The sequence below is a fragment of the Molothrus aeneus genome, chromosome 1, assembly GCF_037042795.1.
Source record: "Molothrus aeneus isolate 106 chromosome 1, BPBGC_Maene_1.0, whole genome shotgun sequence".
Taxonomy (NCBI): domain Eukaryota; kingdom Metazoa; phylum Chordata; class Aves; order Passeriformes; family Icteridae; genus Molothrus; species Molothrus aeneus.
Window position 1 is genome coordinate 22,862,501 of NC_089646.1, and position 27,442 is coordinate 22,889,942.

Below are 27,442 nucleotides of genomic sequence, written 5' to 3' on the forward strand. Positions count from 1 at the left end.
GCATACAGGATGAATTTCTACTAAATGCAGAGAGTGCATGGGTATTTTTGTGTATACACAAATACACAATATGTGTATTTTCCCTTTGATGAAACGAGAACTCTAGAGCGTGTGTGAGTACTAAATATGAGATGCACCTTATTTTTGCAGAAGGCAAGTATGAAATGGGAAGAGTGTGTAGCATGTAAGCTGGGAAAAATGAAAATAAGGACTGTGTTGGTTATATTTGGAGCCATAAAGTTGTCTTTCTTGATTGTTATCAATCACGTATTTTCATATAAAAACTAGCTGTTTAAATCTCCAGATATGTTAGCATTTAATAAATTTATTCACATATTCAAATATTTGTTTGGAATCATTGTAGTTAATTATTTGTCAATGAAAACCGAGGTTGGCACTGAAAGACTGGGGATATGTGCATATCCAACGTGACGTGTGTGCAACTTGCCCCAGGTGTGTTCAGATCCCAGGAATGGCAGCTGAAGTGAGCGGTCCAGTAGAGTACCTGTGAGCGCACCGAGCGCTGTGTTGTCTTTGAGTCTCAGCTGTCAACTAGACCTCAAACAGCTGCTCACTGTTTGCTAGTAGAAGATACCTACATCTCCTCACTCTTCTGTCCCGGCCTTTATTACTTTTTTGTATCAGTCTGTGCACAGAAAAGGTTACTTTTGCCATTTTTCCCGCTGCCAGGCTGCCCCAGGCAGCGCTTTCCTGTTTGGAGTTTGTCGTGGTGGCATCTCATGGAGGGGTTTTTTTAACGATTACTTGTTACGGACCCACCGGCCTCTTCCCTTCCACCTGCCCAGCATGTAGACGGGGTGGGGGAATGGTTTTCTCGCCGAGGTCGCGTTCACAGGCAGCAGCCCGCGAAGTGCCATTTCTGGCCGGGTGGAGGAGAGCTGAAGCAGCGGCAGGCGGCAGAAGGGCCGGGCCGGGCCGGGCCTCGGCACCGCGCCGCTCCCATGGCAACGGCCGGGCCGCGCTGCCGCCGCGGCGGAGCCGCCATGGCCTCGCTGGCCGCGGCCGAGCCCCCCGGCCCACGGGCGGCCTCCCGCTCCCCGGCCCTCGGCCCCTCTCGCAGCGGCGGGGAGAGGCGCTCGAACGCCGCGGACGCCGCTCAGGTGAGCTCTCCCGCGGGCAGGGGCACCTCCAGCCCCGGTGCTGGCCCGACCACTGCCCTGCCCGGCCCTGCCATGTACCCTGTGCCTGCCCGGCCCTGCCCTGTGCCCAGCCCGGCCCTACCCTGTGCCCTGCCCTGTGCCCTGCCCTGTGCCTGCCCTGCCGTGCCCTGTGCCCTGCCCTGCCCTGTGCCCTGCCCGGCCCTGCCTTGTGCCTGCTCTGCGCCTGCCCTGTGCCCTGCCCTGCCCTGTGCCCTGCCCTGTGCCTCCCCGGCCCTACCCTGTGCCCTGCCCTGTGCCCTGCCCTGTGCCTGCCCTGCCGTGCCCTGTGCCCGGCCCTGCCCTGTGCCCTGCCCTGTGCCCTGCCCTGTGCCCTGTGCCCTGCCGTGCCCTGTGCCCGGCCCTGCCCTGTGCCCTGTGCCCTGCCCTCTGCCTGCCCTGCCGTGCCCTGTGCCCTGCCCTGTGCCTGCCCTGCCGTGCCCTGTGCCCTGCCTTGCACTGTGCCCTGTCCTGTGCCCTGCCCTGTGCCCTGCCGTGCCCTGTGCCCTGCCCTGTGCCTGCCCTGCCGTGCCCTGTGCCCTGCCGTGCCCTGTGCCCTGCCTTGCAGGGTGCCCTGCCCTGTGCCCTGCCTTGCACTGTGCCCTGTCCTGTGCCCTGTCCTGTGCCCTGCCCTGCCCTTCCCTGCTGCCTTTCTCACGCTGAGAACAAACCCCGATGTGTGCTTGAATTTACCCATCCCTGAGTAAATTCATGTTGGTTTAACACGGCTATTTCACATTTTAAACGCCTTAAAAACAAAATTTAAAAATCAGTTTAAAAGAAAAAAGGTTAAAAGTGTTGCTTTTTCAGGATACACAGTCGAGGTCAGTGGATTTGGATCACCTCATCGCACTACTCGGAGATTCGGGCTCAGTAAGTAACCCTGGTACCTTGCTGCCTCTGTTACACAGGTGGTAATGGGGTTTTGACAAATTTTTTATACAGTTAGCACCCACCCTGAATAAACTCAGATGGGTTTATTATACCCAACACAGGTGGCTGGAGCTACAGAGCAGAAAGATGGGTATATCTTCTGGTATTTGAATGCTTCTAAAGATGATAATTGTTATTTTTAAAAATTTTGTCAGTTATGGATTTATATTTAAAAAATACATAGGGAAAGAGAAGATCACACAGGAACTTAAAAAAAGACAAAGGCATGAGCATTCAAAAACCAGACATGCAGAATTTCTAGCATATTTGAGAATTTTAGAGTACTGAAACCTACAACTGGAAAATGGGTGTACATAGAACCTTATTGAAAGTATGCCATGAATTCATGTAATTTTCCAAGTTAACTGCTAACAGTTCTCCAGGGAGATGATTTTAAATGCAGGTGAAATATACAAAGGTCAATGTTGAAGAATAAATACAACTACCTGCACACACAGGAAAAGCATCATCTCTCATGGGCTTTCACAGATGATTTTTAGTCTCCACAAGATGATTTGGCAGATTAAATTCACTAAGCCATCAAATAATTTTGATCAAAAATATGGATAATTTATGCTTTTAAAAAAGGACCTGATTAAACTAGCACATTTTAGATTAATGCCCCTCAGAGAAGTAGTTATATCTTCCCCTCTTCCCCTTTTTTAATACAGAGCTGATATAATAAACTTACTGACTGAAGGAAAACTGCCAGATGTTATTGTTTACTGCTTCTGTAGATATGATACGTAGATATAATAAAATGCCTGTAGGATTCTGGCCTGCCTCAAGTTGTAGGTGCTCAAGAGAGCTGAAATGAAAGCTGCACATCACTGACACAGTCTGACATATCCTCACTTCAGTTGTTTTCAGCTTTGAATTTGAAGGCTGTTTCCTAGAGGTGCAGAGCACTCTAAGCCACCTAGATCTACATGCTTACACATTTGTGTTGTGTGTAACATAGGTTTGGTTTTCTTAGCTGCTTTATAAAGAATCACAAAGAATTTAAGAGAAAGAGTCAACACGTTTGAACAGGAGTTTTTGAAAGCCTCTTCAGTTACAAGAGAACAGACTTCATACTTAGAAATGAGGATTCATCATGGAGTTAATCCTGTTTCAAAGCACTTTGAGAATTTTGTTGCATCTTGTAAACTTTCAAATCTGGTTTCCACTTTCATTTAAACTTAAAAGGGCATAAACATAATCATTTAAGGCTCTTGGGCAAACTGCAATTAAAACCTGTTTTTCATTCTTTTATTCAAGAAAGATTTGGAAAAAGAGCAGCTGAAAACTCTGAAGAAGGTAGTCAAGCATTTTGAAAATGGATTTGTATCCTTTTTGCCACTTTAGAATTCTAAAGTCATGGTGTTTTATGTATGGTAATAGCCTGACTTTTCAGTAAAGTATTTGATGCTGTACTGTGCTTCCCTGTGGAGAATAGGGATATACATTCTCATCACTGACCTCCTTGTGTGCACACAGCCAAGGTTGGCAGGTTGACAAGACTTTTGGATATTAGATTCATTTGTCACAAAATTCAATAGAAGGTTCTTACCTGTACAGTGGCTGAAAGTGTCCAAAATGTACCTGGTGTACTTTAAACTCAGAATAGAAAAACATAAAAATTGCCACTACTTAAAAAACAGCAGATAAAATAGCAAGATAAAATAGACTTCCAGTAAGGAGACATTTTAAAGAAAGATGAAATCAGACTAATTTATCTGAAATCTTTTTTCATATTTACAGTACAAACTGAAAGGTTCCAATAATGAGAAGTACTAAGGAGGGTGTTGGTATGTGGAAAAATGTTATTAATTTCATACAGTTCAGATAACTGCACAGTGATTTAAGGCATCACATTACAACTGAGTTCTGTACTTCAAGGCAGTTTCTGTGAGTCAGTAGATTGGTATTAACTTCTTAGTATCAATTCAGCTTTGATTTTGTGCCTCTACCCTTAAATTAAATAATCTCCATATGTATTTGGGTCCAGATTTTCAAATTTCAGTTAGTCACTTGGGACTAGAGGAGAAAACAATTTAAATATCACAAGGCTGTCTCAAAATTTAAATAGGTAAATCTGACATTGTGATGTAAAAGCTTTTCATCCTTCATTTTTTGGAATTTAGTGCTGAGCTTCCAGTAAGTTCATCTGAAACGACACCTAAATCAGATTTGCAAAAGTTGTACTTATGTAAAAGTAAGGCTGCTTTGAAAAGCCTAAGTATTGACTCACATACTTCTTTTAAAACACCTAACTTTGTAAATATTGGTCTTCTTTTTTCTTGGCTGTGTCTTTGAAGAGTGATGAGCACAGTTTTCAGCTTTTTCTGCTGATTCATAGTGGTACAGATGATCTGATTTCCTTAATTTCACATTAAAAGCCCCTTAAGGATGTTGCACAAATTACTGAAATTCTTATCCTGTGTGCAGAAAAAATGCATGAACAAGAGGCTTTCACTGAACCTTTATGTGAACTTATTAAATTGTTTGGGTAAGTACCTAAGCCCCTCTTTTAGAGATTTAAATACTGCTTATTAACAGGTTTATACATTTTCTAAGGAAACTGGCATATCCATACAGCATTTATCTACAAAGCACCTGTAACTGCAAGGTATCCATCCTTCCTTTTCATCAGTTGTCTTTTACTTGTGTGCAGTTTCTGGTGACATGGATGAGGAATCTATTTTAACAGTTCAGCATCTGTGCAGTTAGATGCTACATAATTCAGAACTGTGTTGCACTGGGCCCCAGCTTGCTTGGAAGTGAGGTTCCCCAAGGTCTCTTATTGCCCCAGTCAATCTGGGACTGATGGCCTCAAAGGATTCAGCAGCTGAGTGATACTGCAGTGTGTTTTGCTGTTTCAGACAAGCTCTTAAGTGAGTTTAAAAACTTAGGGGGACACAAAGACACTCTAATACCTGAAGGTAAGCATTGTAAAATGACAAGCCATATTACAGGAGAGAATGAACGTCAACAGGACTTAGGACTTATATATACTTTAAAAATGTATTGCATGAATTTCTGGACATCTTTGTTGTCATCCTGAAATGAACAGGGCAGGAGACTTTTTCTCCTTTTAATGCCTTTATTAAACGTGATCAGCTCAAGGTTGGGAAGCTCGACGGGTCTGCAGTCTCCGTCGTGTCTCCCAGGGTGACTCGCAGGAGGAGAATATATTTGCAGCTTTGTCCACTGGGGGCAGAGCTGGAGGTCCAGTCCTCGGCGGGGCTGTTTGGGCGTGACTGAGATATTGATCTCTGGGGCTTCACTCTCTCCCTGTGCCGGTCCGAGAGGATTTTCGCGGTCAGGGTGAGGGGTAACGAAGGCCGCCAGCATCTCTGAAGGCTCAGCACTCCGCTCCTCACGTCCAGACATCACTCCAGTTTCTCAACTCTATATTGGCTCGTTGGTTTGGGGGTCTTTTCAGTAAGTTTGGAGTAGCAGCTTCTCATGGCATGCAGGTCCTGAGGTTATTTTGCATGCCCCCCCTCCCAAGTCTTGTCTTTTCACTGTCTGGGGATGTCCCCTCTCTCACTGTCTTGGGGAAGAGCCATTAACTTAGCCCTAGCCACGGCCTTTACTGATACAAAAAAACCATTAACGACAGTGACTTGTAATTGTCATAAGAAACAGGTAGTGCTTTAGCAGCAATAGTGGTCTGACTAGTTTTTGTAACCTTTTTCTCACAAAAAAAATTGGCAAATTTTTTGTTTATAACAGTCCCCCTTCTTTTTCTTTGATCAAGCTTAAATTCAAGCTCGCATCAACTTGCAATTTTTGACTCATGAGCTTCATATTTAATTTTTTTTTGTATTGATTATAAATTTCTTGAGCACTCTGGTAATCATGGTTACTTAACTTTGTTACCTTTCTTGGTTTCTTCAGGTAGAATTTTTTGAGATCTTTAGGTTGGTCTGCACGGCCAATCCTACTATTTTAATAAAACAGGGAAATAAGCATAGTAAAAAGAGCAATCTTCCAAGTATACACACAGTGAGCAAACCTACTTTTTCTCATACATATTTTTTTGAAAATCTGTAGGTTATTTCACCAACTGGAATCAAGTGTAGGAGTTTGTTCTTGGTTATTTACACATGCTAATTTTTTAATTTCATTTGAAATGTTTTTAATAATTGCACTCTTTATCTCTAATACTGCTTGGAGCCTGATGATTCTGTTTAACATAGATATTGGGGTCTGAACTTGGCTTTTACAACTTTGGATTTTCTCAATTTCTATTGCACTTTGCCTCTTCTGTTTGGTTTCTCTTAAATCTTTGTATATAGGAACTCCTAAACTTGATCTAGTTTCTTTGGGTAATAAGAGGAAAGCTGGTTTTATCATTCTAGTGGTGCAGCTGCCAGACCAGTCTCTTGACAATTTAGTGTATGCCGTAGTACCAGAGATCAAAACTAGGTTTTTAGGGCTCTCTTGAAATGTGTTAGTTTCAGTTGGGCATTCTCAATATTTACACAGTTATTTCATTTTCTAAAAGGGGTTTATCTCTTTTTCAGTATACTCATAACATTCATATACTTCACGGTGGGTACACTTGTCTCTTTCTTTTTTTTCAACAGACTCTAATTTATTTGAATCTCTTGGGATCTACTGGGGAGCTGAATTCTTTACTGCTAAATACTTCTTACAAACCATCTTTCTTACTGTTTTTACCATTTCTTTTCTTTTGACTAGATCTACTGAGCTTGCTTCAGCAGCATCACATTCAAAGCACAACCAGGCTTCTCCTATAGGGCACTCTCCCAGGAGTGGCTGCCTAAAAGTGGCAGTATTCTGGGCTATCTAATACACTCTCTTATTTTTCTGATAAAGGACCAATTGGGAGAGGTTAACACAATTAGGGTTAGAATTGATGTGGACTCTAGACAAGGAGCTCACGTCTTCCTCCTCATAGAGGGGTTGGTAGCACTCACTGCACGGCTCTCCTGGGCTCCCAGAGCACCACCAGCAATGAGAGCCATCATTGCTACCCTTCCCAAGAGTCTGGTATGGGCCATCTTGCACAGCCTGCCCACCCGGCCTGGCCTCTTGGGGAATTTTACTGAGAAGAAGCTTCCAAGCTCTATAGAGTCTCTTCTACCTGCTCCTCTGGTTAAACTTCTCTTGGTCTGTTCCCTACCAATTTTAGTCTCTCTTAGGGGAGTGCTCTGTAGAGGATTAACCTGGAGTCTTTAGAACCAATGTGGGGGAACTTAACTAGAATTAGTTATTTACAGTCTTAAACTTTTTACAAACTCATTTTACACAGAACTGTCCTGAAACATTTTAAGCTATGTTAGGGCTCTGATACCAATTATTTTCCTATACAGTTCAGTCTTTTTGACTCATCTTTCTGAGAGTCAGCTTTAAATCTTTTGATCCTTTTATCACAGTATACTCGGGTGAATTAACTTGTGATGTGGTTGAATCCTGTCCAGTGCTCAGAGGTGAGAGTGATGTGGAATCCGGTCCAATGCCAGAGGGAGAAGCTGATGTCTGATCTGGTCCTGTACCTGGGGGTGAGAGTGGTGTGGACTCTGGCCCAATGCCAGAGGGACAAACTGATGGAGTCTGGTCTAATGCCAGAGAGAGAGTGGGGTGGAGTCTGGTCCAATGCCAGAGGCCCAATGCCAGAGGGAGAGTGGGGTGGAGTCTTGTCCAATGCCAGAATGCCAGAGGGACTAACTGGTGTGTAGTCCGGTCCAATGCCAGGGGGAAAAACTGATGTTGAATCCTGGTCCAATGCCAGGGGGTGAGAGTGATGTGGGTCCAACACTTTTCTTTTGGTCTTCACAGTCGAATTAGTGATGAGGAGTACCTGAAACAGGCTTTCAAATATAAGCATTAATGGTCTGCTATTTTATGATTCTATCAAAACTCAGTTTCTTCGGTTAATGTATAATTGGTTAATTTCTCTTTTTCCATAGCTGCATGTTTCTCTCATCAACTCCTGCATACTCTGTATCTTGCAGGGAGTTGTATTTCTGTTCGCTAACTTAACTCTTAAAGTGCTTTTTTCTCCTATTTTTCTGTGTATTAAACTTACTGGTTTTCTGTTCTATTTTTCAAGATCTTATCTATTCATCTCTTGCCTCTGTTTCTTACTTTCACTAACAGCTTAAATACTACTTTCCTTTCAACCCCTTACACTTAAAACAAATTTTTTTCTCACACTATTTTTCAACACAATCCACTTCCTTCTAAGGAGATGTGGTAAAACTTATAATGCACAATCTACATTACTTATACTTTAATTTGTCTACATTCACCCACTTTTATTTCTCCTTCACTTTCACACATTCCTTCACACTCTCACGTCACAAAGTGGATCTTTATTGCTAGAAAATCACGGGTGCCTGTAGCCCCCCCTCACCTTGGGGCTGGCCTCTAGGGCTTCTTCGAAGGGCCCTGACTCTGGTTGCCTCCGGTGCTCGTTCACCTGTGAGGCTGTCTGTGTGTCACTCACGCTCTACAGCTATGGCCCCCTCACACGTCTGGGGAACATTAGTCTGGTTTGCAGCTCACACACACTTCCTTGGCCACCTGCCCAGGGAACAGTAGCCTGGTTTTGTTTGTGACTCACTCTCACACATGCAACAAGACAACAATAAGGTACTATAGTAGAAGAAATGTATTTGAATATGTGTATAGAGGCTTTGGCCCAGAAGTCCCTGTTGCCCTTGATGGGCTGCAGCTGCGATGTCCTTAATTGAGCTGCAGCTGTAACCAATGAAGATGACCGAGATAAAAGGGGGCAGGTTAGCCAGTCAGGGAGAGTCTTAGAAGAGCCCTGACCTGAGGGAGAACAGCATGCAGCAAGAAGAGTCAGTGAAGATCTGCAGCCATGAGAATACAGCAAAGAAGTATAGACTTTAAAAATCTAATAGAAGGACAACAAGTGGTGATCCTGATGTGATAGTTAGCAGAAGACAAGACAGCCAAGAGCTGCAACAACATGAAACAGCCAAGAGCTGCAACAGAACAGCCAAGAGCTGCAGTAGTAGCTAGCAAAAGATGAGACAGCTGAAAGCTGTGGCAGCCAAGAGCTGCGACAGAACATAGCCTTTAAGTCAGAGAGCTGTAAAAGAGTATAGTCTTTGAGCAAGGAGCTATGTGTGTTGAACATGGCCTGTGAGTCATAGAGAAATGTGAGTGTCGAACATAACCTGTGAGTCATAGAGAAATGTATGTATTGTACTTGAAAATCTGTACAACTGTTAACTTGTGTAAAAGAAAAGGGGGAAATATAGTAGAAGAAATGTATTTAAATATCTGTATAGAGGCTTTGCCCCGGAAGTCCCAGTTACCCTTGATGAGCTGCAGCTGTGATGTCCTTAATTGAGCTGCAGCTGTGACCAATGAAGATAACTGGGATAAAAGGGGGTGGGTAAGTCAGTCAGGGAGAGCCTTAGAAGAGCCCTGACCTGAGGGAGAACAGCATACAGCAAGAAGAGTCAGTGAAGATCTGCAGCCATGAGAATATAGCAAAGAAGTATAGACTTTAAAAATCTGATAGAAGAACAACAAGGTACCTTTTACTTTCACATCACTCATTACAAGTTTAGGTGTTACTGGCCAGTCCTAGTGCTATTGGATATCCTTCTAGTTTTTGTAACCTTTTTCTCACAAAAAAAATTGGCAGATTTTTTGTTTATAACAATACTATATTTTAAGTAATCGGTAGAATAGAATTTAGGTGTTATCTGCACTCATTAGTAGTTTTCTCCTCCTCAATAATTCAGTAAGTTATTTATGGTATGCTAGTAGCTACATACTAGTAGCTAAATACTCCTGTATTTAATTTCATATCAGGAGAATAAGGAAAAAAAAAAACACCAGATAGAAAACTAGTAAAAGAGATATTCAGATAAATTTTTACATAGCTTCCTCTCAGCTGTTAGGTTTATTAAACACAGAATTTCTCAGCTGAATCTTTTAGTTCCCTAAGCACCCTGAGATGTACTGTTTTTTCTTTGCTGCTACACATTGGGGAGTGAGGAGGTACACCATGGAGTTTAATTTTCTTTGGTGTTTGCTAGAAGCATGATAAAACTGAGAATGAGTGTATAAAGTCGGTAAAATGTATCTGTGAGACTTTTCCTCTTTTAGAGCAGTTCAGCACTAATTATGGTTTCTGCAATGAATATATTTTAGAAAATTGCACCCTTGGGTTTTGCTTTAATTTCTGTAATATGGAAATTCCACCACAATTCACTACTGCTTCATATGACAGAGAAGTCTTTAAACCAGAGTTAGGGGATTTTTTTTTTTTTAGGATTCAGTTTCAGATGCATTAATTTCTCCAGTAAAATAGTAAAATATTCCACTCTTTTGTAACTGCTTCTGTTTACCTGTCTTCTTCCCACTTTCTTTTTTTCAATGTCTTGTTTCTCCCTCCCGTGCCTCTCCCAGCAGTTATTCCATTGTTTGTTCTTTACTTTCTTTTCCTCTGGCAGTGTTTACAGAGGTAAACTTACTGGAAAGCTGCTTCCACAGTATGTACTGCAGAGACCTTAGCATAATATTGTAATGTTTACTGTTAGACAGTTTTTAGCACTTAAATGTTTATGTCTATCTGAGTATTTTGAATATGTTATTGAGTATTTATTAATATCCTGTTTTTAAAAATAAATTTGTTATTGTGCTATTTGGAGTCAGTTTATTGGGTTTGTTTACTTTTATCCATTTCAAGAGGTCTTGCCCATAGATAGGTCTCTTTTTTCCACCTCTGCACATGTCTGTACATAGCCTAGCTTTGTAATAGCCTGATAGTGCCTAGGTTGTAGGATTTAGTCTTCCACATTTAAATGACATTTGTTTGTTCAGCATGTCTTGTTGCATCATATTTGAATTATTAAAATATTATCTATGAACGTTTACCACTGATTGCCAACATGTAATTGCAGATTATTGATTATTAAGCTTTCAGAGTAGAATCAGCATTGCAAAGAGTGCATTCATCCTAGAAAATGTGTCCTTATCTGAAAAAATTGTCAAGGAAGAAGGGAAGAGCTACTGAACTTTTCTGGTGGCTTCATTAACTATTACATTGTTGTAATATTTTTAAATTTCATTTTGCAGGTTACCATTTCTAAAAAGGAAATCATCTGATGAAGCAAACTATTCCGTTGAAGTTTCACAATCCATTACACAACTGGGTGAGTGTAACCTGATATGCCACAATAAAATTATTATTATGCCACAATAAAATCAACTGTATTATTAGAATGATTTTAATTTATTGTTACTCCTTAGTAAATGTAGGTAATTTCTTTAAATTATTCATTCAATCCTCTGTATTTTTTCATATTAGAAACAGTTTTTACTTTGCTCTGCAGCTAACCTGAAGATTGGCTTGCAGAATCAAAAGCTACATGAGAAAATGTTATCAGTGCACATGAAGAAGTAAACGTGTATCTAGCCTGTTCCATTTCATTTCGATCTGAGAAATGGGGGTGTCACTGTAAACACTGAAACCTGGGATGCCAGGAATATGTATCCTTCCTGCTTCTATGCTCCCTTAATTTCATATCATATCTTCTTAGAAGACTTTCTAATGGCATGGTAGTGATGACAACAGCTTAGTGTAGTAGCTTAGTAGCTTTCCTCAGAATTCCCCAACTTCTGGAATACTATCCAGTGCCTTGTAAGTGTCTGTAGCCATAAAGCAGAGAAGGTAACTTTTTGATTAAACTTAGGCTACTCCTCTAAGATGCCTTTGTCCTCTCCAGTGTGGGAGTCTCTGCCTCTTGAATATTTTATAATGAAACTTTGCATGAAATTACAAATTTGTAGGTAATACTAAGTGCTGTAAAAAGAAAAATACTGTGTTAAGAGTACTTTCTAAAAAATTATAAAGTCTGTTAATTACATTTATTTCTCTTTCTGACAGGTTACTTGATGAGCGTGCAAAGCTCTCAGGTTAGAATACAAATCTGTAAGAGTGTTGTTAATTTTTTTAATATGGAGCTACCAGGAAAACTACTTTCAGGTAAAGCAGGGTATTTTTATTTTTTAATGATCCCAACTACTTTGAAATGCCTCTTTAAATTAGCTATTGATTAATTTTTCTTTATAACTATGGTTACTGTATCTCATATATTAAATATATAACATTGGCAAATATATAATTAACATGTTTTTATAGAGGTGTGTATTCTAAATCTGAAATAAGTTCATCAATGTACAAGGAATTAATTATTACACTTACAAAATTATCATTAAATAGCATCCAGAAAATGTGAAGTGATACAAGATCTCTGAAATATGGATAATGGAGGGGAAAAGAAAAGCAGTTAGGATCAGAATAGATAAGAAGGGAAATGTAGTTTTCAGGTTTTTATATGTAGCCTGGAGAGAAGCAGCTCTGCTTTCACTTGTGTTGTGAGGGATAGATCTGAATCCATTTAAGTTTGATTGAGTTCATATTATATGGACACCTTTGAGCATAGGTTTGAATAAATGGTGTGACTTATCTCTGCAGAAAGAGGCTATGCATGAACTCAGGCATGATCAGAATCCACTATTATATAATTCCTTTGACTCTTAGGATAGTGCCAGAGGCTGTGGTCAGGTGAAGTTAGTCATGGATCCCTCCCAGAGGGGCACAGCATCCCATGCTCTGAGACTGCACTGTCTTTATAGGCAGCCAACCTCAAGTGAATATTGCCACAGTGTGGCTCAGGAGGGCAGGTCAAGGAGCATGCTTGATATCACTGTGCTCCCCTGCTGTGTTCCTGCAGTGGGGTACTAACCCTGTGCCCTTTTATAAGTTTTCATCTATTTTAGGAGGCCTAAAGAAGCTGCTGCTACTACAACCCTTTCAAAATTCTAGAAATAGGAAAGCATCCAAATCTGTTTTTACCTTACAAACAAGACTCAAACCCTGCACGTAGCTATGTGTGCATTTAGTTCTGTATCTGTAAATAATTCCATCAGGATAAATGAATGTTATTGAGCAATTTTGTTTTTCTTCATCCAGTTTAGAAAATAGGATATGTTATCTTGAAATTAAGAATGTGTTTCAGTCTGATTTTTTAAGTCAAATATTTCATCTCTAAGCATATATGTACATCTTGCCAAAGTCTGACCCTGCAGAGTTCTCTTATCTGTAAAGTAATATCAACTTTGAGCCTATCAGAGTGTGTGCTCAGTTAAACCTCATTTCACCATGCGCATTATCTGTATTTATCAATCTTGTACTTTATGAAATTTTATATATATATAGTGTGTATATATACACATATATATATTTAAGCTGCTTAAAATAAACTTTGCTCTCATGAGATATCATAATATAAGCATAAATATGAATTTATTTTCTCAATGCTTCACCTTCCCCATAATTTAGTAATGAAATACAGATTTCATATGCATGGACAAAAGTAAAAACACAGACACATTAGAAAGTCGAGCTTGTAAATCAACGTTTGGATTCACCTATTTAAGTAATATGATGATAGAATGCAATAATTCTCTAGTCAACAGGCTACTGAAGAGAACTAGGTTTCTGATGACTGAAGAAAGTTTTTCACTTCTATAGCCTTGCTTTTGCTTTCATTGTCTAAATTGTAAGCAAGTAATTTGTTTCTATAGCATTGAAGTCTTCTTGAGGGTGAGTCAGTTGGATGTTTTATAGGCACTATTCAGATATAAGAAAAGCAGCTCTTGTGTATTGGATTGTTTTTCTTAACTGCTTGAAATATGATACTTGATTTACAATCCTTTCTTTAAAAACTATGAACAGTTTATGAAGTAATCAAAATTCTGGGGTTTTACTGCATTTAATTTTACTGCAATTTACTGCATTTTAATTAAAGCTACTGTATGTACAGGTTACCAGCCAACAAGTCCAAACTATAAAATCCGGATGGCTGAAATAGGAGGATTAGCAGAAATTCTTGTTTTGTCACTAACATTAGTTGAAAATCAACTTACTGAGAAGTTGTGGGTACTTAAAGCTCTCCAGCATCTTTCCACCTCTGGTTAGTACAAACTGTTCTTTCAATAATCTTATTACCATTGATCTTAAATCATTTGTTCTCTGACCATGCCTGAAACTATTACTGACCTATGGAGAATTAATTAGTCTGATTTACATAATTTCAGGAGAAAGTTGTGAACAAATGGTGAAGGTCCAAGCAGCCAGAAGGCTTTGTTTGTGTCTAAATGGTGCTGATCCCTCAGGACAGCTGCTATTCCGTTCCTCAGATATCCTATGGAACCTGCTAGAAAAAGCCTCAAAAGAAGCAGCTGTTAATCAGCTCAGAAGCTTGGAATGTGTACAGTAAGTACAGGGAGCATTTAATGAATTAATTTTGTCATTGTGGAGACATCTGGATCATTCTGTTGTGTAGCATTTTGTTTGAAGTTAACTGAGAGAAATGCAAATGGATCTCTGATGACATCCTCATTAAGATTTCAGTATTAAGATAGTAGTTGCTGTTACAGGGCAAGAACAAGGTGCTCTTCTGCATAGTGCAGGAGGAATAGCTCTATCTATTGCTTTGTACAATAGAAGAGTTAAGTGCATCATTTTGAAGCTCCCACATTAGGCATAACAGGCCAGTATTCCTTCACTATTGAAGTGCTGATGTTACAAAATTACAAGGAATTTCTATGCCATGATATACAAGGTTTATTTCTAGATCCTCTGCTGGGTAAATAACAGGTTCTTCCTTAGTGAGTTAGACTGTTTTAACTATTTAAGATTAGACTATTCCTTCTCAATAGTCATTCAGCAATGTCCAGTTCCACATTTAGTAAATACTGTGTCTTTATATTAATTAGTTATAACACAGTGGAAGATGCAATTTTTACTATATGCATCTTGCATCTATGAATAAATAGGATGTCTAGTGGTACCCAAAGGAATCCACTCATAATAAAGTTTTAAGCGATTTCTCTTGTAGTTAAACCCTAAGGCTTTGAAAAGTATGATGCTGAATGAGGATTCATATATGTAGAGCTATCCAGCATTAGAATATCAAAGGAAAAGGTAAAATGCATTTCTTTTTCTTTTAAGTGCTTTGAAAGAAGCATTTGTAGAGCTCGCCTGTGGCTTCCGGCACTGTGATCATCAGCTACGGAATGACCTCTTGGTGATTGCCACCTTACTATCTGAAAGCTCTGCAGTACCTATGATTGTAAGTATTTAGAGTTGTATTCCAGACACTAGTGGCTTCTTCTTTGCTTTTATAAGCTTGGTATTCTTCCCCATTTGGATTCTAACATTTATTTCTCCTGTGTCTCCAGTGCTTTTTTTTCTTACTTGGATTTGCTGAGCAAGAAAACATTTTTTTCTTTCTGTAGTTGTCTTTACCTCAAAGAGACTTAAAATCTGTAGGTAATTAGTCCAGAATACTATCAACTGTATTTAATTCTTAGGAAATCACATTAACAGTATCTATGTGCAGAATTTAATGTTAATTCTTGTATTCTTGTATGGATTCTTGAATATGCCATTCTCCTAAAAAGAGTTTTGCACTAAATCTCATTTTTTGTTTGAAGATGTAGGCTATATTCAGATGACCCAAATCCAATGTGTGCCTCATAACTGGGAACAAGAAGGGTGTGCAGAAATCAGCTCAGGAGCTCTAAGATTCTGAGAAAATAATTAGGTCCAGTTAATAAGAGGCACATAAATTCTTTCAAAGACTACGTCACACAATGCACTACCATGACTTGCCTGAAATGTAGATGACTCATTCTTTTGTAATATTCCAGAATTTTTATGAGAAACTTGCAGAGAAATTAACTTTATATAGATGTTAATATTGCTTTAGTCTCTTGTTTTACATTTGAGATTTACAGCTTCAAATGAAGTTGGGACATACATACTGAATAATTAAGCAATCAGATCCCTGTGGATTAATTGGCTGTTCAGGAATATATTACTTTCCTGTTGAAGAGAAGTTTACCAGTTGGCTGTATTACTAAATGAAGATTACAGACTTTTCATTCAAGCTTTTAATTTAACACCAACTAATCTGAAGTATCTGTTATACAATTGCAGCAACATATTGAATATCTAAAACATTCAATTTGTTTATCTGGCTGTAGAAACAGGGCATTTTATTCCTACAAAGTAAGTAAACCAGCTATGTATTTTTAATTCCTTATACTAAAAGGAAGAAAAATTGTTTCTATGCAAAGAAAATATTAAAACAACTTAATTTATGTTTTTTACTCTCAGCCTGCCTAGAGATTTTACAAGGTATAAATATAAGGTGGAAAAAACATTAACATTACTATTTAATTCTGCCTTATAGATAAAACTATAGCAATGTGCTTCAGAATGTTCCCTTTTCTTCTTAATATACTATCCAAGCAGCTTCAGAAAAGTTAGTCTTATATTTTATATAGCTCACAAATCAGCACAGGAGTCTGAACCTTTGAAAAGGAAAAGTTTTCTCATCACAAGCAAACTGTGAAATTTATGTAAAGTTCATAATGATATTATTATCTTTGTGTTAGAAAAAAACCTGTTTGCTAATTGCTTACCTCAGAAACAACTCTCCTTTGCCTCTAATGTGCTGCATAGACACCTCCTGGCTTTGGTCCTATCCGTAGTTATATTAGACATTATTGTCCTTCTGTAAGCTCTCTAGGAGCTGTGATTTCCAAGATTTTATTTCTGAGCTTTTCATATGTGGTATTGGTAAATTCTTCTTGCCCATACATGCAGTTTTCATATGTACTGATGATCCTGATGTAAAACATGACCAAATGCATTTTAAAAAACGGCTCTAAAAGCACTGAGAATTTTTTTGTGTTAGGTTATAGTAGTGAATACAAATGTTTGGGACTTACCCACAGAAGTTCAGACTTGTACTGAATGAAACATGGGTTTAACTAATTGTACCCTTAGGACTGCAGTTAGTTATTGTTGTATAATGTCCAAATGGTTGTTCAATTTGTTGATAAAATTCTGTTTATTCTGCCATAAGATACATTAAATTCTGTGTTCTGAAGAAAAAATCAAGCCAAAAGTAAATCATAAGTCTTAATTTCACTGCAATTTAATTAATGTGTGTTTTTTGAATGCCTATTAGGAAAGTGGATTTGCAAAGATCTTAATAGTACTTGCAACGTGTACTGAAGGTAAGAGATTCCATAGTGCATAATTACACAATATTTACTTTTAATTATGATGTTTTTGTAACTTATCTACCATTTCCATCATAGTTAAACTTCCCAATCCTTTGGTAAAAGGTTTTAAACTTACCTACTCCTACGAAGATTTTGAGATGAAGAAGTTACTATTTAATATAATAGGAATCTTATCTAAAGACCCATCTGCTGCACAGGTAAGTTGTAACAGAACAGAAATAATAATTTTTTTTTTAAAAAGGGAAAAGAATCACGAGAATATTACTTATCTCTCCATCTACCATAGTACAGTACACTGAAATTCTCTGTTCTCCAAATCAAGAATTAATACACAGCTTCAGACCAAGCCGTGCTGTTGATAAGTAGGATACAATTTCTATTTTAGAAAGTTACAAACTTAAACCATGCTAGGGAAATTGCTGACAAGTGATTGCAGAGCATTGTTGAAATACACCTGAAGAATATAATAAAATTTAGCAAACCACAATCTCTGGGAAAGCTACAGAATATAAAAAGAGTTTGCCTGTACTTGTACTGTTCATGACATATTTTCTCAATTAAAAATTAATTTTGTTATTGTAGGACAGATGAAGTTGACTCACCCTTTAGATTTTTCTTCTTTGCATGTGAAACCTGTAAACTGTCTCTCTTTTTCTTTGTCTGGACTCTGCAGCTCCTCAGTGAAAATCATGTGATCCCAGCTTTGCTTTATTATGTAAAACAAAATCAAAGGTCTGGATTTCCTGACTGGTCTGCTGCCCAATATGAAGAATTACAGCTTCATGCACTTGCTGTTTTAGCTTCAGTGGCTCCTATGTTAGTAGACAAATATTTGTCCTGCCAAGCGAATACTCTTCTCCTCGTGTTTCTAGAATGGTGTATAGGCCAAGGTCAGTGGGTACTCATGGCTTTCACACACAGGTAACCTCAAAACAGTTCAGCTGAACCTACTTTCTTTGACAGGAAAGGAAAATGTAAAACTCATGATGTCAGAATGATTCTTTTTCATAGGCCACCTAGGAAGCATATGTTTCCAAAAAACAACCAACCTCTTTTTCCTACTAAAGGATGAGCTGGTGCCCCTCTCCCGGTGTACCATTATATTGATATTCCTTCAGACAAACACCTCTACTGTCTGTGTTTTAAGTGAGCCAGGTCCTTCCCTTGTGGCAAGAAGTCCAAGCAGGAATTCCTGCCATGAGACAGGACATGTTAACTCAGTGTCGTACATGGTGAGACAGGTTCCAGACTACAGCTGGTTTTCTGGGCATCAGATAAGAGTGTGGGCTAAGCAGAAATAGAACTAAGTGCACTCAGTTTTACTGCCCAGATTTCTAAGGATAGATATTTTTCATCATAAAATTGGTATGTCTTCCTAGCTTTCCTAAGAAATTTCCTAAGAAATTTTTAATTGGGTTGAATGGAGATCAAAAGGTGGATATTAAATGTCATACCAAACATAACATATTTTGAGTTTGTAAAACTGCTCATGAACCTAGTAAGGGTAAAAAATGTGTAGTAATTGTAAATGTTCACCAAAATGTTACCTTTATTATGCATGTAAAAAGTATAGTTCTAAACAAAAAGGCTTATTTACTACATGGTTTTAAACAAGAATAATTTCTAACTTCAGTAGGGTTTGGGGGTTGTTGTTGTGTTTTGGGTTTTTTGGGGTTTGTTTTGTTTTGTTTTTATTTTTCCTGAGCACGTTATTCTGAACATAGATTGTGTGCCAAAACCAGTATTGGTTGTGATTGCTCCACAGATCCTTTCTTTGGTCGAGGTAACAGTTTCCATGGAACAGGTGGTCGTGGCACCAAACTCGCGCAAATGCGCTACAGCCTCCGAGCTCTGAGATCTGTTGTGGCCCTTTATGATGATGTTGTGAGCAAAAATTTGTGTGACCAGGGAGCAATTAGCCAGCTACTGGGTAAAGCACAATTTGTATTGCTGTTCTTTAATTAGTACATTTCTGTTGACACTGAGAATGTTCATGTGTTTTTGTGTGCTGTGTTTTTAGTGTGTCCTTCAACAGCTGAAAAACTAAAAATCCTCAACCAATTCATCCAATATGTAACTGATTTGATGTTAATTTTTTTTTTCATTTCACTATACATTGAATGAGTTAAGCAAAACAGCCAGTTTTAAAAGTCTAGATGTTTAATTTCAGAGCAAAAGCTGCCCCTTCTCACTTTATGTTACTGCATTTGGTAGATCTTGTTTTCGTTGTGGCAGTCCCCAGAAATTCCAGCCCATGAGTATTTTTCCACCTCGGTCTATCAGGGTGTTGCTTTCCACAACTCCTCTTTAGCATAGAATAAAAATAATAACAAGGTACCTTTATTTGAACAGCATGAAGAAAAAAAGCAGAATAAAACTGCTTAGTCACTGCTCCTGCAATTTTAGAGCACTTCTTGTTCAGTAACACATACCTACTGTTAAATTTGGTTTTAAGTTCCAAAACAAGCTGGTTTAAGTTCTTTTCTTACAATATCAGAAAGTTTTCAGTACTCTGAAGGAAACAAAACAAGAAAGATCCTTTGGAATTCAAAGACTGTGTTCTAATAAAAAGCCTAGAAATTAATTATTTTATAACCTCAGTTCAACTCCAGTGAAAACTCTGTGGACACCTACAGCTTTTAGTGAAATAAAAATTATTACTATACCTTACATATCAGAATCAAGTAACTTTTACTCTAGGGGAATTTTGTGTATGAATGCCCTTCTTCCACATAGTGGTTCCAAGGCTGACTTTCTCAGCAATGAGAAATTTCATTTCTTTCCCACATTTCCACTGTCAGTTCAAACATTTGTGAAGCTGTGGGTGAAGCAGCCAGTTTGTTGTCTTTTTCTAAGAGTTCTTTAATTCATATCAGTTCCCTGAATTCCTTACACTGGCACAATCTAAGGGGCAGCACAGAGTCTGAACAAGGGAGAAGTCAGTGCAAGCTGCTGTCGTTAACTCTGTCACCAAGAGTAGAGACCATGAAGCTGCAGCATCAGAGTGCACCACTTGTGGAAGCTATTACTGAAATGCAGGAGATAAAACTGAACTTACTTTAAAAATCCTTTCATATAAATCTGAGTTTTGTAAAAAGCAGCAGCTGTAATAGAATTTTGACATGTGTATAGGGGCATTCATATATATAAAATATATCCATTTACAGACATCCTAAAGTATGCAGCAGACATATCTAAAGAAAAAGAAAGTATTGCTCTACTGGAAATCCAAGCTGACGTATTCTTTATTTTGTCTGTTCTCTGTGAAGATGATAACGACAAAAAGGTATGTATCTTTCTACCTTTTACTGTGCAGAAAGTGTCAAAACATATTATATTTTCTTATAAAGGAGACTACTTTTTTGTGTTTTAATTGAAAAGCAGGTGTCAATTGTAGTTCATTGTTAATGAGTCATGTTTCTTGACCCAGCTAAAATATAAAAACAGTCAGAAATCCACTAGCAAGTGTTGAACCTATTTGATTATTAATTTATATCATTTTTTAATTGATATATGAAAGTGTGTTAAGAAATGAATTTGAACTTTGGAAAAACTGAAAATCTTTTTTCCTATGTCTACCTCCTGCTCTAACAAGTGGACCAAATTTATTGCAATATAAATATTTACATTTCCCATTTTCCATTGTATTTTCTTACATGTTTAAATTTAGTAAATATGGCTTAAGAAACATTGTTTTAATTAACATTTCAACAGGAACTATTCAGCTGTGAAGGAATTGGTATTCTCATCTCATACTTTAAGATGGATCCGACAAGGTTATGTAGTGGAATAGGCCACAATTGTCTCCTCCTCAGTGCACTGGACTGCTTGTGGTTAGTGAAGTATTTTAGCAGCAGTAACTTGGAAAAATGTCAAGTGTTGTATTTTTTCTGCAATGCTATGACCTTTCTCTGCATATGTAGGCCTTTCTTCTGTTTATAATGTATAAAAATTCTTCATAAAATTTAATTAAAAATGATGCAAAAGAAATGGAATACACTGCATGTAAGATTTTCTAAATATGGATTCAGTGTGACAACCTTACTCCCCACACAGAGTGACCTCCTGACATGCAGAGTTACTCAAGACTTTCTAAGAGAGGCATATTGTTAGAGTCTGTAAATAACTTCAGAGGCAAGAATAGACCAATATTAGCGAAAACTATGTAAACACAAGAATTGTCTGTAAACTGGCTATATTGGGCTAGAAATATTTTAAAAATTGCCAGTACATAGGAGGAAAATAAAAACTTTACTTGTTTTAAGGCAGAGGTTGATAAATACATTAAAAATCAAATATATTTGCTGGGAAAAAATACTGATACAGGAGATCTCTAGTTTCTCTGTTAATGACCATAGCAGAGGAAATAAAGAAGCAACAGCAACATGAATGCTGGCTTTCTGATCATTTTAAGCTGGGACAAGCAAACAGTTGCCAAAAATGTATTGCTTGACTCACCCCCTTGTTTTTGCTGGCAGAAATATTCATGCAGCCAGCCCTACAATAAACCAGATTAGGGACATAACCTGGTTAAATTTTAAACTCATTTACTGAGTTAGTTTCAGTTCAAATACATATTCCAATTCATTCAGAGCCTGCCAAATTTGTCAGGCTGCTTCAAGGAAGGTGTGCCACCTGCAGGAGAAGAAAGAGCAGTCAAGCAGGGTATATTTAGTTATAGGTGTAAATGAAAGGCACATGAAACATTTTTCTGCTCCCTGAATATTGCATACCAAATGGTATGAAATTCAGTAAAATAAATCTGATGATTGTAGAATGTTCAGAATCATAAAAGTTTTTCTACATAAGGGATATTATTTCTGTTGAAGGTCCTGTGTCATTGGATGTTGCATTGCAGAGGAATCTTTTATTGAGAAGCAGGGCGTTTTTCTCCTTCTGGATTTGTTGGCAGTAGGTATTTTTATTACTGGTTTTGTAGAATGAACAAGTAGGAAAACAACATGGCAAATTTTGTTATTTTTGTTGCAGTATCTCCTAAGACTGGTATGATACAAAAAACCCAACCAAACAAAACAAAAAAAAAACCAAACAAAAACCAACACAAACAAAAAACCCCCAAGTATATTTAACTGCCTGAGAGATAGCCAGATATCTGCTCAGAAATTATTGTATAGGTTTTCCCTGTATCTTTTTTTCTTTTTTTTAATACGTATTTGACAGAGGGAGTTCTTAATTTAACAAAATTATACTATTTTTGAAAAGAAAACCCAAACTTTGCTCTCAGTTTGGATGACATCTCTCTTTAGAAAAGCATTTCAGTTCTTCATATTGAAATTAGTAAGACCACTTGATGGCTTTAGCAGTTTTTATGTTTGAAGTTACCTTGTACATATATCTTGTGTGTATAGCTAGTTCTGTGGATCTTGGACATGGAGCTGGCACAGACATCTCTACTCTTAGGAAATAAAAATGCACCTTCCTTGGGTCATTCACTCCTCATTCACACTGGTTGTGCTGTCAGCCCCTGATGTTCTTGCAGTGCAAGGCTGCAGACCCTCACAATAACAGAACCATAGAATGGCCTGGGTTGGAAGGGACCTTAAACATCACCCAGCTCCAACTCCCCTGGCCATGGGCAGGGCCACCTTCCACTAGATCACGTTGCTCAAAGCCACCTCCAGCCTGTCCTATCCAGCCTTCAGGGTTGGGATATACACAGCTTCTGTGGGCAAGCTGTTCCAGTCCCTCATCAGCCTCAAAGGAAGGAATTTTTTCCCCAATATTTAATCTAAACTGACCCTTTCTCAGTTTGAAGCCCTTGCCTCCTCTCAGCTGCTGCCAGAAGATCTGGCCACAAAACAGAAGGTGTGATGTGAGGTACTGCTCACCCTTTGCCTTCAGAGTTGTTTCTTACAACAATAAACCTTGGTAGCAGTGTATTCTTCAGCATATGATCCTGGGGCCATGTCCACAAAACCTACCGTGTGATTGATTGTGCACACAGGAATGCATCTTATATGCTCCTGTCCTCATGTTCCTTGATTTATGGAACTTTGCATAGCAGAATGACAGAAACTTTAAGGATGTACAAGCTTATATGCTAATTTTGTGCAAATACTAGTGATTAAAGGCTTGCAGTTACTTGATTACATAGTACACAATTTCTCAGAAAGAAGGCATCAATGTGTTTTGAACAGTTTAAAACTTTCTTTACTTTATCCTTGATAAAGGTAAAGGACAACAACCTGTCCAATATAATTCTTGGAGTCTTGGTTGAATTTTCTGACAACCCTAAAACCGTTTTGCACATGAGTATCTGGCGAGGGAAGAGAGATCAGACAGCAGCTAACGTTCTAGTACAGTTATGGAGACAGGAGGAGATGGATTTGGGAGTCAAACGTGATCAATATGGAAAGATTGTTGGTAAGTTTTGTGATGCATGTGGAACTGTGAGCAGTCCAGTAAAATAATGACATTCTTTGCTCTTGTAGTCTGAATTCTGATGACAGTAAATAACAGCATTTATAACTTTACACTATAATTTTTACCAAACATAAAATATCTTCAGTTTCATTTATTTTTTATTTCATTTTAGTTATTCATTTATTTTCATTTTATTCTGGCCTCTATATGGCATTTTCTAGATCAGCTGGGAATGGACCAAGTATTGAACAGAACAATGACCAGCTTTTCTAATGCTAGACAGTTAAAACTGCTTAATTTCTTCTATGAAAGGCATTTTATTTTGTTCTATGTTGTAAAAAGAAGTGAGTGCTGTTCTCACAAATTTTTAGTCATGCTGATTAAAATTTCCTGACCCAGATTATGCTCAATTCTTGGCCAAACAATCAAAATTATTTATATGCTGTCCACAAAGATGGATTTCCTCTAAGTTTGGCAACATACTTAGAGGATACTTCATTCTTCTTCTCTGGTTTTGTGTTTTTATATTAGACACCAAGAGACCTGTTATTACCAGCTTCCAGAAACAGCAAAAGGTCATTCCAGTGCCTGCCTGCTGTCCCAGTTTTTCCATCATGGAAATTTCAGAGAGCAAACGGGCAAAAATTTATTCATTATTTTGCAAGCTAGGTAAGACAAATGAGTTGCCTTGTTAGTGTCATATTTGTTATTAAACTGAACTTATAAATAAAGTTACTATTAAAAAAAAAACAAAGTCAAAGGAAACATTGTGATTCAGCATCAGTACTCTCTAATTGATAGATGCTTGGTCATTATGTTATTATTTAAGTCCCTCTTTTTTAGAATTTCAAGACTTCCCCACTACTTTACTGCCCCTACCACCAGGAAGGATTTTCTTAGGACTAAACCTAAAATTTGCTTGAAATTCTTTGCAATTTATTTTCCTACACACAATATCTCTTTCATATATTTTTGCACTTTTACATTTATTTCTCTAGACTGAGAAAGATATTACTCATTGATTGCATTTTCTAACATAATCTCTAGTTATTCTTGTTTTTTCTGTAGTCTTTCAATTGAATCAAATTCTTCTTGGTCTGTAGTGTACCAAAGCTGAACACAGTACTGCAGCAGAAGCCTCACAGCCAGATAGAGTTATGTTACTCTACACATCTTGTAAATAAACATTCAGACATAAATGTAACAGTAGCTGTATTCCTGGTGGCATGATATTGTTTGCTCATTCAACTTAGAATGTTGTACAGGTGGCTATTCCTACAGTTAGAATTTTCTATTTGTCCTCACTGAATTAAATTCTGTGTTTTTAGATAGTTTTTCAGAGTAGCAAGATTAAAAAAATTTGCATTTTAGTATTTTCTTTCAAAGTGTGGTAGTCCCTCTTAATTTTTCATTGTTTGTGCACTGAATACTCATTATACCCTTGTCTTAAAACCTTGACTGAACTAAAGATAAGTGATAAATTCTTCCACATCCATGAGATTTTTTTTTTGTCTGTAGAGAAAAGGTGGGTCTTAGTTGTCAGTAATTCATGTTGGATATTAATTTTTTTTCTGTTAACATTTAGCTGCATAAACATTATCTAATTATTTGTTTCAGGGGATTTTTTAGGCTTATTTTTGTTTTCATGTCCATCCTCTGCAGGTTCAAAGGTAATCAGTAATTGTTCTGAGATTGCTTGCCAGTTCTCTGCTTTACCTAGAGAATGAGCTGGTTTGAAAACATCCTTAGTTTCTCTAATAATCTATAGCTACTTGCTCCTCTGTTGTAGGAGCTCCAGGCTCTTACTAATTTTAGTAGTGTTAATTATATTGAATGTTGGATCACAGCTGGTTTCTTTACTAAAATAAAAAGGCAAAAGATTTTCTTTCAGCTGTCTTCTATATTCACAGATATCCTCCATGTTAGTTATATACATTGCACTGTCTCCTGGGAAGTACTGAAATTATAGGAAATTTGACAATAACATATGGACATATTTTATAGTCTTTTATCAGCAACTTCCTGGGTTGCTCCATAACAGCCTGTAATCTAGAAAAGCAGTGGTGCCAAATGGTCTTTATTTACAGTATTTCTTAGCTTCAAAACATGATGTAATTATACTCTAGGCAGATGCTACTTTCCCAGTTACCACACAGATGATATGATGAAGTCTAGAAAGACTTGATATTTGATAGACTATATTTACATTTTTTTAATTAAGTGCTATAATCATTCAGTGTGCAAAAAAATTGAAACGTAGTCTCAGCAACCATACTTCCCTACCTTATTCTTTTACACATACTGGGAACATTTTGTAAAAATGGAGTCATGATGCTCAAGGCATTATGCTGAAGACAATAATCTACAAGATGGAGGGACACTCTCACAGCTTTGGAACAAAGCACTACTATAATTTTGCTGTTGGCTACTTCACAGTTAAAGCAAACTCTTTATGTGCTGAGCTGCTGCTCTAGAACCTGTGATCAGTAGACTCACCTGTTTGTCTGCTTTAATAGAAATCAAACCCTTACCACAAAAGTGTAACATCCAAATGATTGGAAGGCTGACAGCGCCATTCATAAGTAAAGATTTTAGTACAGAGAGAGTGTATTATAGAGAAACGGGGTTTTTATCAGCAAAAAATGCTCAGGATCAAAAGTGACTGACTGGTGTATGTATGATGAAGATTTTGCATGTGTTTATATGACAAATAAGGTTTTTAGAATATTATATTTTAAGATCAATTCATCATACTGATGTGATTAATATTCTTTTAGGTTTTGAAAATTTACCTGGCTTATCTGCTAAGGACGTTGTTACACTTGCTATTATACAACATTATATTGACTTTAAAGTGAGTATAGTTCAAGCAAATAATACTATTGTACCTGCATTCCTAAAAATAGCAAGTATATCTCAGGACACAACAAACAAATAACCCTTCATAAGCTGTCCCCTATGTCACAAGTCACCTCTAATTTCACATATTGAAAGCCAGTATTCAACAGCAAAAGAAACAATCCCACCTGCAGCATTGCATCAATCCCCATCTTCTTGCTTCATATTGCTACAAATGTTTGTGACCATGCAGCAAATAAGACTAGAAACTAATGCTACTTTAAAATAACTCGGAAAAAAAAATTGTTTTAACTGTTTGCCAGATCAAGACAGGAATGTGCTAGGAGTAAGAAATTGGGGAAGGACTGTGTCCTTGTGTCCTTGCACAGTAAGGTCAGTTTAAGGGGACACTATTAAAAATGGCATTAAAACCATATTTTTGTAAAGTTTCCTCTGTACTTTGCTTTGTCCCCATGTGCAGTGCCCATCCATCCATCCATCCATCCATCCAGTGTAAAGTTAAGAATGGTGTGCCTATAGGGCACAGGGTAACAAGCTTTGTGAGAGCTGGAGAGCTGTCTTGCTCAAACAATGCTTTAGTTTATGATAAATTTATACTTAGGAACAAAGTCTGTGAGAGCTTGCAGTGCTCAGGAAATAGCAAGACTCAGTCTTTGGTTGATAATTCCAGCTTTTGTTGATAGCTTGTGTTGCAGTTTGCTCTAATAATGTCTGCGATTTAGGATTTTAAGTAGGACTCTATAGTAGAGGAAATGTATTGTACCTGAATATCTGTATAGAGACTTTGCCCCGGGAGGTCCTGGTTGTCCTTGATGGGCTGCAGCTGCGATGTCCTTAACTGGGCTGCAGCTGTGACCAATGAAGATAACTGGGATAAAAGGGGGTGGGTTTAGCCAGTCAGGGAGAGCCTTGAGGGAGCCCTGAACTGAGAGAGAACAGCGTGCAGAGGAAGGAGTCTGTGCGGTGAAGATCTGCAGCTGTAAGAACACACTGAGGAGGTA

At 38.1% G+C, this 27,442-nt stretch overlaps 2 protein-coding genes across 2 annotated transcripts in view; both read left to right on the top strand.

Annotated features, from left to right (window-relative positions):
• The window catches only part of STEAP2 (STEAP2 metalloreductase), a 24,325-nt gene extending 23,981 nt beyond the window's left edge, over nt 1-344 (top strand). The window contains exon 5 of the mRNA XM_066553072.1: nt 1-344. This exon is cut by the window's left edge and continues 8,437 nt beyond it. The gene's annotated coding sequence lies outside the window, so the exon portion shown is untranslated.
• Nucleotides 345-1,004: 660 nt separating this feature from the next.
• The window catches only part of LOC136558559 (GTP-binding protein 10-like), a 59,819-nt gene continuing 33,381 nt past the window's right edge, over nt 1,005-27,442 (top strand). Inside the window, exons 1-19 of the mRNA XM_066553094.1 lie at nt 1,005-1,121; nt 1,968-2,030; nt 3,351-3,416; nt 4,472-4,581; nt 11,169-11,245; nt 11,980-12,078; nt 13,922-14,071; nt 14,196-14,373; nt 15,112-15,232; nt 17,141-17,189; nt 17,274-17,395; nt 17,872-18,088; nt 18,964-19,128; nt 20,366-20,484; nt 20,913-21,031; nt 22,028-22,109; nt 23,390-23,582; nt 24,114-24,251; nt 26,360-26,436. Of these exons, the coding sequence (XP_066409191.1) occupies nt 1,005-1,121; nt 1,968-2,030; nt 3,351-3,416; nt 4,472-4,581; nt 11,169-11,245; nt 11,980-12,078; nt 13,922-14,071; nt 14,196-14,373; nt 15,112-15,232; nt 17,141-17,189; nt 17,274-17,395; nt 17,872-18,088; nt 18,964-19,128; nt 20,366-20,484; nt 20,913-21,031; nt 22,028-22,109; nt 23,390-23,582; nt 24,114-24,251; nt 26,360-26,436 (2,262 nt within the window). The remainder of the gene's footprint in view (nt 1,122-1,967; nt 2,031-3,350; nt 3,417-4,471; nt 4,582-11,168; nt 11,246-11,979; nt 12,079-13,921; nt 14,072-14,195; nt 14,374-15,111; nt 15,233-17,140; nt 17,190-17,273; nt 17,396-17,871; nt 18,089-18,963; nt 19,129-20,365; nt 20,485-20,912; nt 21,032-22,027; nt 22,110-23,389; nt 23,583-24,113; nt 24,252-26,359; nt 26,437-27,442) is intronic.